Raw genomic sequence first — 17427 nt, forward strand, 5'->3', positions numbered from 1 at the left:
CTCATTTAAACGCAATCATGTTTAAAGTCTGTTATTTTGGATGTTAACTTATCCAAACAAATTTAGTATTTGTGTAGGCCTACATTTTTCACAAGCTCTGAGAGAAAGTCCGCGGGAGTGGACACAAACATTGCGGGCGGTCCTGGTAGGATGTTCAGCGGGAGCGGGCGGGTGCGGGTTCAAGAAATCAGTCCCACGCAGGGCTCTAGTATAGACCTTTAATCAGAAATTTATTGCATCGTAATTTTTTTAATGTATTAGGGCTGACAAATGATTAATCACATCCAAAATAAAAATTTGTGTTTACATTATATATGTGTGTGTACTGTGTATAATTATGTATATATAAATACACACACATGCATGTAGATGTTTATGAAAATTTTGTTATATTTACACTACTGCTCAAAAGTTTGAGATTTTTAATGTTTTTAAAAGAAGTTTTGTCTGCTCACCAAGGCTTAATTTCTTTAATTAAAAATATAGTAAAAACAGTAATATTGTAATATAGTAATAACAGTAATATCCAGTCTTCAGTGTCACATGATCCTTCAGAAATCATTCTAATATGATGATTAGTTCCTCAAGAAATATTTGTTATTATCAATGTTGAAAACAGATGTGTACTTTTTTTTTCAGGATTCCTTGATGCATGGAAAGTTCAAAAGAACAGAATTTATCTGAAATACAAAGCTTTTGTAAAAGTTTGGGGTCGGTAAGAATTTCAAAAGTGACAGTAAAGACATTTATAATGTTACAAAAGATTAGATTTCAAATAAACACTGTTCTTTTGAACTTTCTATTCACCAAAGAATCCTGAAAAAAAATATTATTTGAAAGTGCAGAGCAGCCATGTGGGATCTTCTGAAGACACTCACACAGCACTGTGTGTATATGCATTTCATACTCTTAGAGTCATCTTTGAGAAATTCATGTTATGCGTTTGTTATTTCTGAATTGGCTTCTAATTGTCTAACTATGTAATTGGCATGATACATTTTTACCTGACAAATAAAATTTTATATTTGATTTACTATGGATTCTTCTAAAATCATTATGACCAATAGATTATTGGAGTCCATATTTCCGCAAATCTGCGTCAGGATAGGTCAAACTAAAGGCTCAATGAAAGGAGCAATTTGCACATCAAGTGAGACCTTGGGATTTCTGTCTATCACTGACTTAGCAAGTTGTAGTATCGTGACTAAGAAAACTGTGTTTTTGTATGAACAAGCATGTGGCGGTTTGACTCAAATGCATTAGTAAACTCTGCACCCTCTGACTAAGTATCAGAAACTGACAAATTTGTGATTGTGGAAGTACATAGTCAGACAATGTAACTTCCTGTGTGATATCGGGTCCATAATGAACGAATAATTGTAAGTACGGGATACCCAGAATATCTAAATTAATACAATGATTAATTCCTTAATTAGAAACATGATCTAAGAGAAATAATCATTTGAAATTGGTGTCAGATTAAATGAACAGCTAAAGTAAAATTTAAACTAAATTCTAAAAATTGAGTGAACTTCATAGGGGTGCTAAAAAGACATGCACGCATTATAACTTCGCCCAGGCCGTCGGAATCCGTTTTTGGGCTGACGGGGGGTTCCTTACACATGCAATTATTTCTTAAATCTATATGTGTATATGTGTGTGTATTTAAATACACATAATGGGTCTCATTCATGAAATATTCGTAAATATACGAGTAAATATGTGAGTGATTCGCACGTAAAGAGACCTTCCCGAAAACTCTTCTCCTGATTCACAAATACTTCGTAAACGTCAGAAGTGACAGTGAAATGTGTGTGTGTGTGTGTGTGTGTGTGTGTGTGTGTGTGTGTGTGTGTGTGTGTGTGATTGGAATTCATTAACACACACACACACACACAGTCGTAAATGGGACGCGCGTGCACGTTCATTCTCAATTACCGTAAATCCCGCCCATTAAATCCGACTGACAACTATATATGGGCATCATATTATGACACCAAATGAAGGATTTTGGCTATTTTATAGGAAACAATTGCCATAACAATTAAGGGGCCATTAGTTTGCCCTCCCTATTGAAATCAATTAATTATTTGATTAAAGTGCTCCGTTTGCAGATGCTATTACTGGCTCTCACAATAAAAGTAAAAAGAAAAAACGTATGTAATTACTACATATAATATATTTTCAAAATGCTGTGTAAATATGTACCTTATTAAGGTGAATTAAAATGCAGCCTTATTAATGAGCAAAACGTTCGGATGTTAAACGCACTATTTACGCGTGGCTGGGAGCAGGTGTAGATTTCTTTCGTACCAACTAACATTTGGAAAATACGAATATTTTAATGAATCCGAAAATTTACGGCAGAACCACTTTACACACGATTTACACACAAATTCGTTCTGCTCGTGTTTCATGAATGAGACCCAATAATTATACACAGTACACACACATATATTATGTAAACAAACTTTTATTTTGAACAGGATTAATCGCGATTAATTGTTTGACAGCCCTAAAATTTATCTGTACTGTATGACACAGGATACAGTAAGAATGCATTCTCAATTCCCCTGTTTTTCCAATAATAATAATAATAATAATAATAATAAATGTCTATTTTGTCTAGTGTATGTTCAATAAGAAAGAGATCTAAAAACAGCAAAGATGGATGCCTGTGTGAAAGGTGAAGAGTTACCACATTTCCTCAAATCATAATCCAATGGTAAAAGGGCACTTGAATTCCTGGAATCACAGGATGGATTTTTAAATAGTAACAAACATCCAATTCTTAAACTGTACGTTCACATTGCCAGGTGGGAAATTGGACGCCTTGAGGTCAGGAACTTGAAGTGTCCAAGCAACTCGCTGCAGTACCGTGTAAACAACACAGTCACGGCATCATTGAACATTCCATCCTGTAACCACAAATCACCACACAAGTTAGTGATGGTGTTTTTGAGGTCAAAATGTTGCAGAGGACTATTTATAAATGTTTTTTATTCAAGGGCCAAGCTCATCCCTGTGTGATGGGAGGGCAATTTCCTAAGAAGGCAGCATCTCCCAAGCAGTCTGTTTATGTTGAGCGGAGAACCGACAAGAGGGCTGCCCTCCACTTGACAAGTCTTCCTGCATGTCAGCAGTAAATCCTGTGAGTCCTGGGAGCCCAGCCCCACACGCCATCAGTGGAAACAATGGTTGAAGACAGCACTCGCTGGCCAACCTAAACCTCCACCCCTCACACTGGGCTTTTTCAAACACCTCTATCAGTCCACATGAGAGGCCTACAGACAGTGGAGATGGTGATAAATGTTTGAGGAGTGTTTTTGCTTTCAGAGTTTCTCCATAAACCATTTAATAGACCAATGAATGCCATGTCCACATCTGTTATGTAACTAAAACACATCATTAAACCATACTGAACCAAAGTATGACAAAAAAAAACAAAAAAAAAAAACAGCAAACTCTCAGCAAAAAACAAATAATAATAATAATAATAATAATAATAATAATAATAATTATTATTATTATTATTATTATTATTAATATATTTTTTCAGAGTTAAAGCCTTTGCTGTTTTGGGAAACAAAGTGTATCTGCAAAGGTTTTTAAAATCAATCTTTAAGACTTTAAGATGATGTATATCTGATTATTTTACTTTATCTGAACCAGCTGTGGCACTCAAATGCAAAACAGGTTATCTGTGAGTTAAAAATATAATATAATATAATATAATATAATATAATATAATATAATATAATATAATATAATATAATATAATATAATATAATATAATATAATATAATATAATATAATATAATATAATATAATATAATATAATATAATATAATATAATATAATATAATATTACACCCACATTTAACATGTGAATATAAGCCTAAATTCAATCTGCTCATCACAAAGTGATCGTATCTCTTCAGAAAATTTGGACTAAACCACTCAATTCATAACATGGATTAGTTTAGCTACCTCTTTTGAGCTTTTTGAAGCGTCAAAGATTCAGTTGCTTAGCTGTCTATGGAGGGACAGAAAGCTCTCAGATTTCATAAAAAATATCTTCATTTGTGTTCTGAAGATGAACAATTGTCTTATTCATTTAGGTTTGGAACGACATGAGGGTGAGTAATTAATGACAGAATTTTCATTTTTCGGTGAACTAACCCTTTAAGATTTTTATGACCTTAAATTTGATTAAAATTAATTTAAATTAAGACTTTTTAAGAACCCGCTGGGACCCAGTAAACATTATCCTTGAAATATCCAGAGCAATCCGTTTCTGCCTAACATCACATAGTTAAAAAAAAGAGCACTAATTCATCATACCGTTCACAACAGCTAATTTACAGTCAACAGTTGGCTGTGGGACCAATTTATATTCATTTAGGCACTACCAACCCCTAATACTGTTTACATCAGCCCTCTGAGATAAGGAAAACGCATTTCCTGTGAAGATGCTCAAAGTGGTTGTATGAAGCTATCTAGGCTCTCTGAATTACAGTTATCTGGTCATTATAACACAGCAGTAACATGAGTGTTTGATGGAAACCTCATTTTTTCATGCAATCGATCTCAGTCTCAGCTAAGTGCAGCCCTAATGATGTTACAACCAAGGGGCCCAGATAACATTTCTAAGGATCCTGAAGCCTTTTGAAACTCGAGAGTTATGCCATGTTCAAACTGCACTAGAAAGACGGGTTTGTGTAAAAATTAAAATATTAATTTTAATATTAATTGCTATTTACTAATGTCCACTTAATATTTGGCTATATTATTGACTTGAATGCACTGACACTACATCGCTGGAAGAAACATCACTGTTTTCTCCAGATTTGCTTTATAAATGATTTGAACTCATTCCATAATTGATGTACTTTACAGTTACTGAACTGAACTAAATCAACAGTGAACTGATTTCAACTGAATATTGGCTGTTTACTAGCCTTTTTAGTGCTGCTTTAAAGCAGAATTCAATTCTGTTTGCATCATTGAATCATTATTGCCCTGTTTATCACTTAAAGCTTCTTTGAAACAATCTGTATAGTCTAAAGCACTACATAAATAAAGGTGACTTGACTCTTAATGGTGACTCAATTTAGTTTTAGATGACCATTTTTCTTTGACTCAAAATTCAATAGCCTCTTGCTATCTTTTACTAATTCCACCACTGTTCAAAAATTTGGGGTCAGTATGATTTTTTTTTTTAAGAATTAACACTTTTTTCCCAGCTATGGTACATTCAATACATAAAATGTGACCGTAAAAACAATTATAAATGTTAAACAATATTTCCATTTCAAATTTCACAATATTACTGTTGTATTGTATTTTGATCAAATAAATGCAGTTTAGGTGAGCAAAAAAGACTTATTTAAAAAACCTTAAAATCATCATATCGATCCCAAACTTTTAAATGGTAGTGACAAGACTTGTGTTGCATGCAAATGTCCTCTTCATATGTAAAATAGTAATAATAATAATAATAATAATAATAATAATAATAATAATAAAAACAAATAATTAAAAAAAACTTCAGAACGGTCAAGTTGTTGAACACTGAAAGGGATTTGAGGTAAAAAAAGTAATCCAAAAAGTAATCCAAGTTAGCAAAAAAAGCTTATTCGATAAAAACTGACTGCAGAGGAAGTTCTGAGCTCAGCAAAACAGTGGAAAATGTGAAACTATCATTTCAAAAGATGATGGAAAACCAAAATGAATCCTAAAATGCAAAGTAACACTAAACCTGTCCAAACCCAATATATAGTTTTGCTCAACATTTGCAACACATTATTTGATATAAAAGATTTGGCCGATTTAATCAGCAGAAAAAAAGAGTGCCCATATATTTCCATGTGTCATCATCAGTAAATATGACGTTCCCTCAGATCCCCACTCAGTAGTAAATGATTTTCCCCTGAGAGACCCTTGAGTTTAAACAAGTATGACTGTTACAGCTGATGAGATCCATAACACCCAAGAACATTTACTGTCTGCATCTAAGAGAACAATCTCATTCTCCATTTAAACTCATTTACTTTCCACTTATACATTCACCGGTCTACTCATACACACCCTGACGATTCAGTATAGTCAATCCTGCCATGACATCTCTGACAGCCATTTAAGCCCTGAAGACAATCTGGACCTCAAGGACACTATGACCGACAGACAGATGAAGACGAAGTTTTGAAAGGCTCACTGAGTCGCTGGGGAAGTGCTTTTCATGCATTTCTCTATCATTGTGCTGTGTAAGCATCTCTCCACCAAATGACAAGCCTCTCTATATGAGAATCAGAAATTAATTTAGCACATTCATTTTGACTGACTATATCAAAAAGCAGCACGGACACTGTTCTTCATATTCACTATGTGTTGTAAGGCACACTAGATTATAAATCGGATATATTAGGCAATGGAGAAACCATACATGCAGGGCAAATACTCTGTGTAATATGAAGAGTTCATTATTAGTGGAAAGGGTGCTTTAATGCTCTAAAGAATCAAATAATTAACAAGGAAATGGTTATAATTTGATTTTATGGTGAGAAGCCTGTGTCTAATGTTCAGTTATGTGAGTTACCTCAATTTAAATAATGCCTTCACTGAATTCAACTGTAAAAAGTATCACATTGGAAATGGGCTTAGATAAACTAAACTGTAAACTCTACTCAAGCATGTGCTGTGCAGTGGAAATATAACAGAATTAAGTAAATGATATAAAAGACATTATAAGTTAATCCAACTGAATCTCTTGCAGCTTACGAACAAGCATGCTAAAAGTAATATTTTATTTGGACACTACTATTCAAAATTTTGGGGTCAGTAAGAATTTTTTTATAAGAAATTATTACTTTTACTCAGAAAGGATGCAGAAAATTGATTAAAAGTGACTCAAGACATTCATAATGTTACAAATGATTTCTATTTCAAATAAATGCTGTACTTATAAACTTTCCTTTCATCAAGAAATCCTTTTTTCGAGTATGTGCCTGTGTGACGTCAGAAAGGTCCTTGTACGGGCACTTCCCCTGGAAGAGCGCGCACGCACACGTCGACCAGAGCAAGAACACGCCCATCAACGCATGTTTGGCTTTACAGAAGTCATCGGCAGCACTGCACAGGTCACAGGACTTTACAAAATCAACAATTTCACCAAAGAAGTGTGTTTTTGGTTGTGAGGGAAAGATAACCTTGCTTCCCAAAGAACCCAGCATTAAGTGAGAGCGCATTAATGTAATGTGCGAGCACAAAACTCTCAGCTCCAATAATTGTTATTAAAAACCATAGAAACTGATAGTTGCCATCACTTTTTTATTGGTTAAAATGAATGGAGAATATCTTGTGTTTTTCCGTGGCTGCTCGAGGCCTCAGGATCTGCGCTTATGGTTACATAAACAAGGCCCAGTTCTACGCTGAAGGTGTATTGTGTGTGTTTAAATACAGTTGTTTAGCTGACCATTGATAGCTTGCAGATGCAAGCTTGCAAGACTCATGCAGTGCATGCTAGGAACTCGAATGAAAATGATTAATGTTGTCCCAATACAAACAAATTAATAAACTTCTATTATACTAATTCAAACTGACTGCACACCATGAAATTAATTAGTGACAAAAAGAAATTGTGTTGAGCATTAGCTCATTTCAATAAAGTGAACTGTAGTGATGGGTCGTTCGTGAACGATTCTGGAATAACGAGTTGTCATGAGCAACACCATTGGTTCCACCATAAGCTCTTTACAGGAAACAGAAATGATTAGTTCACCTCCCGAGTCTTCTGGTCTGAGTCGTTCGTTCTTTTGTCATGTGACGGCCACATTTATTCTGTATTGCATACATTATTATTTCACAACCTTCCTTGCAAACAAGCGGGTAGTTAGTTTTTCTTTTACTCTTACAATTACATGATGCATTTCTGGTCAAAAAATGGTTGATTTTTTTTATTTCTTACAATTTAAAAATGTGTGAATTTGTGTCAAGATGGATATTTTCCATAACATTGAATGTGGTAAAAAAAAAAAAAAAAAAGAGTTGGTTAATGGTTTAAACTTTGACATATGATGGGGAAAATCATGTTTATAAAGCAAGATACCAGGTTACAGTGGATTTACTTTTATCTTCTCTTCAGAAAAAAAAATAAAAATCATAATACAAAAGGTATGTGAAAATGTGCAATAACTCTATTATAGAGACTGTCTGTGTAGACTACACATTTTCAACATAGCAATGATGCACTAGACAATATAAACGCAGTACACACCCTTTTGCTCAAATTGTGCACAATTTTTTGGGCAATTTCCCATTCATCTGGCGGCAAGGTTGGCAGAGATGCTTTAGTGAATGCCAGGGTGGAGATGATCCTTGATTTCAGTGAATCTTTTCAACATGTAGAATGTTAAATTGGCCACAATTGCAACTGCTCTTGACCAATCTGTTTTCATGTGGCCTTGAGCTTGTCTAAAGCAGCTGTGCTTCTATGGAAGAATTCAACTATATAAATGCCTTATTCATTCATTCAAGAATTCAGCTATGGTCTTGAACAGAATAATTCCTAAATATAATACAACATACAACAAATAAAAAATTACATTAGTATTAGCTCGCTAATGCTCTCGCAATATTTTAATGTCATACACCAATCGGTCTGCGCAGCGCTGCTTCAAGTTGAACACACCTATAGACTAATACTGAGTAAAAGAACAAATGTTTCAGAGCAGAAGTCTTGGGAACTAATCATTTCTGTTTCTGGTACAGACTGCATAGATTCAGCTTATTGGGATGTCACGTGACAAAAGAATGAACAACTCGGACCAGAAGACTCGGGAGGAGAGCTAATAATTTCTTTTTCTTGTACAGATTACAGAGCTTATGTGGCTGTCACGAAATAATGAATTAATCATTTCTGTTTCTCATAATTTGGCTAGAGACGTTTTGGGGGGAAATTGGCAATTAACATAACATTCTAATTAAATTCTGCTGAAATGAACTAAACAAATAAAATGACTTGGAAAAAAAGATTCGTTTATTTTGCTGAATGAGATTCAGTCAGTCATGAGTCAGTAAAATGATCCGAACTTCCCATCACTAGTGAACTGAGCAAGTAGCAAAACTCTATTTGAGTCAAAATCTGCTAAGGGGTAATACTGAAAAAAGTTAATAAGTGATTTTTTTTCAACAGGATCTGCATTTTTATTGGTTTAAATAAAAGATTTTTGTTATAAGAGACAATAAAAACAACAATGCACCAAAACCACTCCTTTCCTGGTTAAAAAAAAAGAATTTATATAAGCCACAAAATAAATTAATCCGTAAAATAATTATAATGAACTAAACAAAAAGCATTTCGAACATCTCCAGCACATTTTATAATTACCCAAAAATCAAACATAGTTCACCCCTCATGCACGTTATCATGTCGTCAAAAACGTAGGCTGGCTGTCGGTTGAAATATTAGAACTAAAAACATCGACATAACACACTCATGGGCATCAATCACTTCAATGAATACTTGCCAGCTAATAAAGAAATAATTACCGCCATACGATCCATCCGTTTTCAAATCCACATCATTTGAATATTAAAGCCGATGTCTGTCACAAAATAACGTGCACAATACACTGTAGCATTTACAAGAAACACAGGTCCAGCGAGTACACGCATTTCCTGGAAAACCCACTCTACCGAATGTTCTGACTACATCATCGCTTTCCGAGAAGAGGGAGAAAATGGCGGCCTAAGGCTTCAACATGCTGTCTGTCAGAGATGATAACATACCTAATACATAACGGACTCTCATAAGCATAGATTCGGGAACTTGACAGGTGATTTTTATAAGATGTAGTTTGATCACCATCTTAGTTGTTTAAAAGATTAAGGCAATTATCAATGTTTGATCAAATGTTGTTTAAATTTTCAATAATAGATGACAATTTTTAGCAGATTTTGACTCATTTCTTGAGTTGAACTAAAGCGTTGACTGGGACTTACTGGTCATGTCTGGTGTCAGGGACACTGCGGTCCATTCTGAGTTTGTCACTCTCAACCTGGTTGAACTTGTTGCGGGCGTAGGGATCCTGCCCTGGCCTCACCACAGTTGCTCCCACGTACAGGTCCTGGTCAAAGTCCTGCCACCTAACCTTCCCTGAAAAATGTGGCAAACAGATGATTAAACACTAGATGTCATAGGATCTTTGCAACAAAACAAAAAAGTAGTTTGTTTTTCCTGCAATTTCCATTAGAAAAAAAAATGTATAAAAAAACGTATATATATTTAACCAGTGTGCACATAAATCAAATACTATAAACTGATTACTTTAACATGAGGGTAGGCTACTTTCCATCTGAACAACTCTGGAACTTACACTTTGTCAGTAAGTACATGTCCAAAGACACCCATATCACTCAAGACATCATGCTTGTCATTTACTAAAGGACAAATTTCCACACTATAAAATATAAAACAAAAGTAAACTGCGCATTTTTGAATGAAATACTTGTGTTTCTCAGAATCTTCTCTGTTAGCCAAGACAAAAACCCCGAATGCACTGCTGCCCATTATTGCATAATAAATCACAATTGCCCAAAAGAACGTGAAAGGAGCTGGCTAGACATCTTTAGTTGATTACAACCCAGGTGAATCTGTCAAAGAAGACATTTGCCAAATGATAATATATATAAGGATATTTGCCAAATGGAGCAATTCCATAACTGTCTGCATTAAGTTATTTCCCAACCACAAGCTCAGCTTTTCCTCTTGAAGAACAAAGTGTTATTTTTCCATTTTGATGTCAGTCACATCAGCAGTGGTCGCTAACAGACCGTTGTCACGGAGTTAAACGGCAGATTGCTGGGATGATACTTAGACCTCTGAAACATGTGGCAGAATTTGATTATGTTATCTATCATTACAAAAGACTATAAGCAATTAATTTAGCAGAGCTCTGGCAGACATCTTCTGCATTATAATTAGGCCGACCTGTTTGAGAATTACATGCCACCGATGCCAGCTATCCAGCAGAGCGCTAACATCGATTCCGAGGCCAAGACCACTGCCACGGGAATTGTTAATGAACAAGGGACAACGCTTCAAATTAGGAGCAGGACCAAAAGGAAAAGATAATGGTCTATAAGTATTTACCACTTCATTATACACTACTACACAAACCATGTTTCTATCATGTTCATTTCTATATACATCTTGTAGTATCATGTATGATTTTAGAAACCTGAAATAAGAATAGAACAGAATAATAATACCACAAATAAAAACAAACAACAACAGACTAATAATGTAATTTTAAAAGATATAAATTATTATCATCATCATCATCATCATCATCATCATCATCATCATCATCATCATTACATTTTTAACATTATATATACTGGAAGGAATACGTACAAAACAACAACAACTTCATTTTCATTTTTAAATGAAAAGAACAAAAAAAAAAAAAAAAAAAGGCTAACAAACATAAGCAAAGAATTAGACTTAAAGTGTTTAAAATTGTTAAAGGAACAATTTTAAGCAAGGGTACATTATGCAGACTTGAGGAAATCCAGAAAGGGCCACACAGTTTGAATTGAACAATGTAAGGATGTAGTCTACGTGTCACATTGTTTTGAACCAGAATACTCAAGGTGAAATCAAATACTTTGAAGTGCAACAACTAGTGATCATTTGTCAACATTATGAAACCCATAAATGTCCCAAAAAGGTACTAAAGGGGACCGGCGCTCATGTCTGCACTGCAGAGTACAGACCAGTTGTGTTCAACATGAAAAGACAGCATAAAAGTTTAATTCAAGCAGATAAAGAGTCCCTTTCAAGCCATTTGGGGAAATTCAAAAATTCAAATTACATCAGCAAAAATACTGGCACTTTTACTATTACATAGCACACTAGAATTTATTTATTTATTTATTTATTTTTTATTTTTTGGTAAAAAGCAAGAGGCGTTATGTAAATAAAAGGGAAAAGATGTCAATGGATCAACGTTGCGCTTGATGTACAACAGTGATGTAATCTAGGACGCTCAGGTTAATTAAAGCTGAGGTTAATTATCCTGAACTGCAATGCACCAAATGCACTGATCTACCATTGTGTGACAGTCACATTTATAACAGCCCTGTCACACAATATAAATAAACTCTGCAATACCTGGCTGGGACAGAATGATTAGAAAAAGGTCATCTCTGTAGTTTAGGACTATAATTTGGGTCAAAAAAGATGCCCACAGAAAAGGCATCTCCAATACAATGCATAACACTGTTGAAAGCTCAGCGAGAACACTCAGAAACAACACGAACTCTCCTTGTGTGAGGTCGATAGCTTGTCCCACAGCAGAGGACTGTAAGGGCTGTCATCAGACTAATTAGATGCTCAAAAGAGAACAGAGCATCTCAGCTGCGACCTCCACACTTCACTTGACACTGTGAGATTCTAGACAAAGTGCTCTCCGACACGCAGCATGCACACATAGACAGAGAGTAAAAGGAAGAATGTGAACATCACCACTTTCCATGCTGAAATACTATACAGCAACATTATCTATACCTCAATCCTACCCAGAGGCAGCACATCATGCTTGACTGCAAAATACTATACATTTAATAATACTAAAAATGATAGGAGGACTTTCTTCTTGACCCAAATGACTCAACTGGTGCACCAAACAAGCATTCTAAATAAATATGTTTGATCATGATTTTGTAAGAGGTTCATTCATATTTGAAACTAAGAAACACTAATGTAGAGCTGGTGACTCATTCAGTACTTTAAGAGTCCAAAACAACTGCACAGAAAAATAGATGTTATTTTTGCCATGATTTTAAAACAGTAATATGCCCTTACCACTTATAATCTTAAAAGGTGGGGTAAGCCATATTTCAAAGTTAATCGGACCAGCACCAACAACAAACGTGTAGCCGATCAGAATCAGGGGTCCAGACGGTCGAGGAGAGAGAATGAGCAAGGAGGAGATTTGAAGAAAGACTGCAGAAAGAGAGATGAGACAATACAAAAGAGCTCAAAAGAATATCACTGGAATGAAGGTTTATGACTGGGCAAGCGCTTCAGGACCCGCGTTAATATTAGAAAAGCTCTGCAGCGCTGGAGAGAGCCAAGCGGAAAACCTGAAAACACACGCGGAGGCTGCTTTGACTCCGCTCCACGAGTGAGTAATGCTGGGTTTGAGTGTCACTGAATGTCTGGAGCTGCTGTGCTGTTGGTGACCAACAACAAACCCTTGTTTGTATTTATGCAAATTTTTTGTGCTTCCTTGTCGTTCCTTCATCATCTGCACTTTATTTTTCGTGAAGCATTTTGTTGCGCGTCAACTGTGATAAACAGACATCCGCTCTCGCACTGTGTGTGTAACAGTGGCCAGTTAGTGAGAGCTGTGCAGGTAAACCCATCTCAAGAGGTGTACTGACAACTGCCAGAGAATGCGGTGTTTAGCGTCATTGTTAGTGCACTTGCCTTGCCTGCCAGCAGCAATCTGGGTTCAAGAATGACTCGGAGCAGGGTGGTTAGGATTGGAGGGTGAGTTTTGGAGGCGGAGTATTGAAGAGAGGGGTTTATTTGTTTGGGTTTTCAAATATCAACAATGCCCAACAGCGTTTTTGAAATATGGCTTATCCCACCTTTAATTTAGTGCAAGACATATTTTTTCATATTTGTATGAGGTTTTTTTTGTTTATAAAGTAAAAAAGGATGTTTAGCTCTTTTCCATTCAATATGACTGGCAACCCCAAATGTCAAGCTGCAAAAAGTTTTGAAATATTACTAAAGTACTATAAAAACAACTTGTGTGGTTTATTCAAGGTCTTCTAAAGTCGAAATGGCGTTGCGTGATGAACACACTGAAATTTAAGTCAATATTCATAAAAACATTGCCTTCTGTATAGTCATTGACAGTCAGGGTTACCAAACTCTAAGTGCAATTCATTAACAAATCATTTGATTGAGATGATTCTCTTTAACAAATCAATGGAACCAAATGACAAATCTGAAAAGAACAAAGAGTCAAACACACTGTAAAAAAGGAACTGTTAGGAATTCATAGCAACCTGACGCGTTCAGATTTTCAGGTTCTCTGAACTATTGTCTTAAAATCGTTCTAAATAACACTTCTTTATTTAGTCAATTTGAATGTGTTTGTTGACTAAATGTAAAATGCCTCATTCAGCAAATAAATTATGGATCTGAAAAAATGTTGATTAGTTGGGACATTAGTTGGGACAAAGCCCTATTCGGAAGGGACAAGAGAAGCCTGGGAGGGGTAACTCGATTTACGCACCACCGTGACCTCCCTGTCGTCATGTGGGTATACGTTGCTTCATGATACAATGTGCGAAAACACATACAATCTAAATATATACATTATAAATAACCGTTAGGTCCGGTTTATTAATTAAATTCTGATTGGATTATGATGGTAATAGGCACTTGGCTAAAGATAAAATTAGTTTTGTGCATCTGACAATTGCTTCGATCTTCTTTTTGCTCTGAATGGTATGTAGAAAATACTTGAGGTTTGCAACAGACTCGTCCCACCACTTACAACACAAATGAATGTTTCTTCAAGTGCTTCCATGCTTGAAAAATGCACAGACAACTACTTTTAAACAGGAAATGACGGAATTTTACCATACATATTTACAGCGGGTCTATTCGAACTGTATTAGTATTACCTGACCGTAATGATTACCGAGATGGCACATTCGGACGGGACTAAAATCACTGAGCAGCTCTGGTAATAATTACTTTACCCCCAAATCCCCATGTAAAACTAATCATGTCCGAATAGGGCTTAAGATGAGTTATGTAGTTTCAAGAAATTCACATTTCTTACTATTTGTGACTCAAAAGGTCACAAACTGGAAAAACATGTAGTTTCTTTTCTTAATTATTATTATTGTACAATGCATCTGAATGATGGACTGAATCGTTCATACAATTCTTAGTAAATCAGCTCAGGTGACTAATAACCTGAACTACAGGTTATTCCTGCCGAGAATAGTGTAAAAATAAATTCTGAAAGCAAAATTTAAAAATGCAGATTGTATTGTTAATTGTATAGCAAGTTGTTATGTCCATGTTCCACAAGCGGAAGAAAAATCAAACTGGAAAAACATGAAGGTGAGCAGATGGCAATTTCTAGGCGCACTATCACTTTAAATCTGTTCTCTTAATTATTACAGATGAAATCAGGTACTCCTATGTGAATGTTTAGCTCTGTGGAAATCTTTTGGGTGACCTAAATTAAAGGAGTAACATAGGGAGACAAGAAACTACTGATGATTCCCAGAAACAGTGCCTGGGAGAACAACAACAGACAGGAAACAAATTTTATGGCATGCAACGACACATGAATGTAATTTGATGTTTATGACAAATTTAGTAGAACAGCTCTCCGTGGACCTCAGCTCCAGAGTGACTGCATGCCACAGAAACTAACGAGCTAAATAAATAATGCATTCACAACCCTACTACAATACTGCTTTTAAATGCAGGAAGCCTATAAAAAGCATATGCTAATATCTTAATGTATTAAGCAGTTGGATCACAGTGGAGTACATTTCCTAAAGGGAATACAATAAGAGTGAAGACACCAAGTTCTTGTCTTCAGGCCAGTAATACAGCCACTCTCAAATCAGTCTCATGCATTTTTAAGTGCCCTCAAGAGAGATTTTCTACACCTACTTCCACAAATAACCTCAGGTTAAGTCCTGTTTACGGGAGAAGAAAAACCTAATGCTCCGTTTTGTGCAAACTGTTCATTAAAGTCCATCTTTGAGCGTTTCCCTGAGAAGAAACACTCCATTATTCATTTGGGACGGAAAAAGGAAACTTGAATTATGAGAGCGGGCTAATCCTGACATGAGCTGATTATGCACATGGGTTGTCAGGTTGGCTCTTACCTGGAGGAAGAGTCTCTAGGCTGTGGGCTTTGTCATCTGCATTGCTGTGTGATTGAATTCTGTTTGAATTAATGCCACTCCAGTCATCCTGCCAAAGAGAGGAACAGATCATGAGCATAAAGTCATATATTGTGCAGATTAAAATGGTAACTGAACAACAAATGAAATGTTTTGAGCTGGTATTGAGCAAGCGGTTACAGTCGTTATAGCAAATCAGTGGTGCTGCAGAATACTGCCTTTGGTATAGGGATGTGCAACGATTAATCGCGATTAATCGTTAGCAAAATAAAAGTCTGTGTTTACGTAATATATGTGTGTGGTCTGTGTATAATAATTATGTATATATAATAGGGATGTGCACAAATAGTCGAATATTCGAATATTCATTCTGTAATTAATATTCGAAAAATAAAAATACTATTCGAATTTTACTATGTTGCTTTGCTGGCTGTAAATGCAGTGAATCCATGATAAATCCTGAGCACTAAAACTCGCAACTAAATGCACCGGGTGGCGCTGTGGAGCGTGTTCAACAAGTTTATTTTATTTGATCATCACATAATGTTGTCATCTACCTCGCGCAGTTTGGAATTAATTCGATGAAAATTATCTTACTAAATGGAATTACTTTTGATCAAATGAATGAATGAAACTGAGTTTCATAATATCAACACCATAATGAGAAAGCACATGAAATCTAAATACCCGTCGAGTGAGGAAAGACAGCTGTCCATCACTGCATTCACGACAGGTAAGCGCAGCTGTAAGTTATCCCCGAGTGAGCAAAGATGGTCACTTATCTGATAGCAAAATTATTTTGAGACATATGCTTCCTTTAAGTTTCGTCGAGGGAGATATATTTACGAACAGAAAACACAGTGCTACTGTTAGAAACTTAGCTTAGCACACAGTTATGTAAGCTATTATTATCTTGTGTCTCTGCAACGTCTGTCAGCACGTTTTCTCACCCGAGCATGTGGATATTATTGTTTTTCTCAACATGAACATATGAAACAATATAAACACGATAACCATATACTGACTCGAGTGCATTATGTAACGTTACGTTTTGTACAATAACGGGCGCTGTCTGCTTTATTAGTATTTTCCCGCTCGCGCTGCTTGAGATTAAAGGCTTTTGTTCTTAATATTTTCTGTTTACACATATTGTTTAATGCTTTGAACTAAAAGAATATAATGAGATATAATGTAAGCTTGTTGTGCATATTGCCTAATCGTAAGCTTGTTCAGAAATGGTTACAAAATATTGATGAATATGAAACAATAACGTCTTTCTCGTTTAACCTAATTTAAATAAACGAATATTCGAATACAATATTTTGGAAAAATGCCCATCCCTAATATATAAATACACACATACATGTATAAATTTAAGAAATATATGCATGTTTAAATAAATATATATTTATATATATATATTTTATAGTACATGTAAGTATAAATATTTTATATATTAATCTAACATTT

At 35.3% G+C, this 17427-nt stretch overlaps 1 protein-coding gene across 2 annotated transcripts in view; it reads right to left on the reverse strand.

Annotated features, from left to right (window-relative positions):
• Positions 1-17427, reverse strand: part of galnt2 (UDP-N-acetyl-alpha-D-galactosamine:polypeptide N-acetylgalactosaminyltransferase 2) — a 90209-nt gene that overhangs the window by 27888 nt on the left and 44894 nt on the right. For both annotated transcript variants that reach the window (XM_067386210.1, XM_067386211.1), the window contains exons 2-3: positions 15940-16027; positions 10003-10156 (exon numbers count right to left, since the gene is read on the reverse strand). In XM_067386210.1, coding sequence (XP_067242311.1) covers positions 10003-10156; positions 15940-16027 — 242 coding nt within the window. The remainder of the gene's footprint in view (positions 1-10002; positions 10157-15939; positions 16028-17427) is intronic.

The sequence above is a fragment of the Chanodichthys erythropterus genome, chromosome 5 (genome assembly GCF_024489055.1).
Source record: "Chanodichthys erythropterus isolate Z2021 chromosome 5, ASM2448905v1, whole genome shotgun sequence".
Classification (NCBI taxonomy): domain Eukaryota; kingdom Metazoa; phylum Chordata; class Actinopteri; order Cypriniformes; family Xenocyprididae; genus Chanodichthys; species Chanodichthys erythropterus.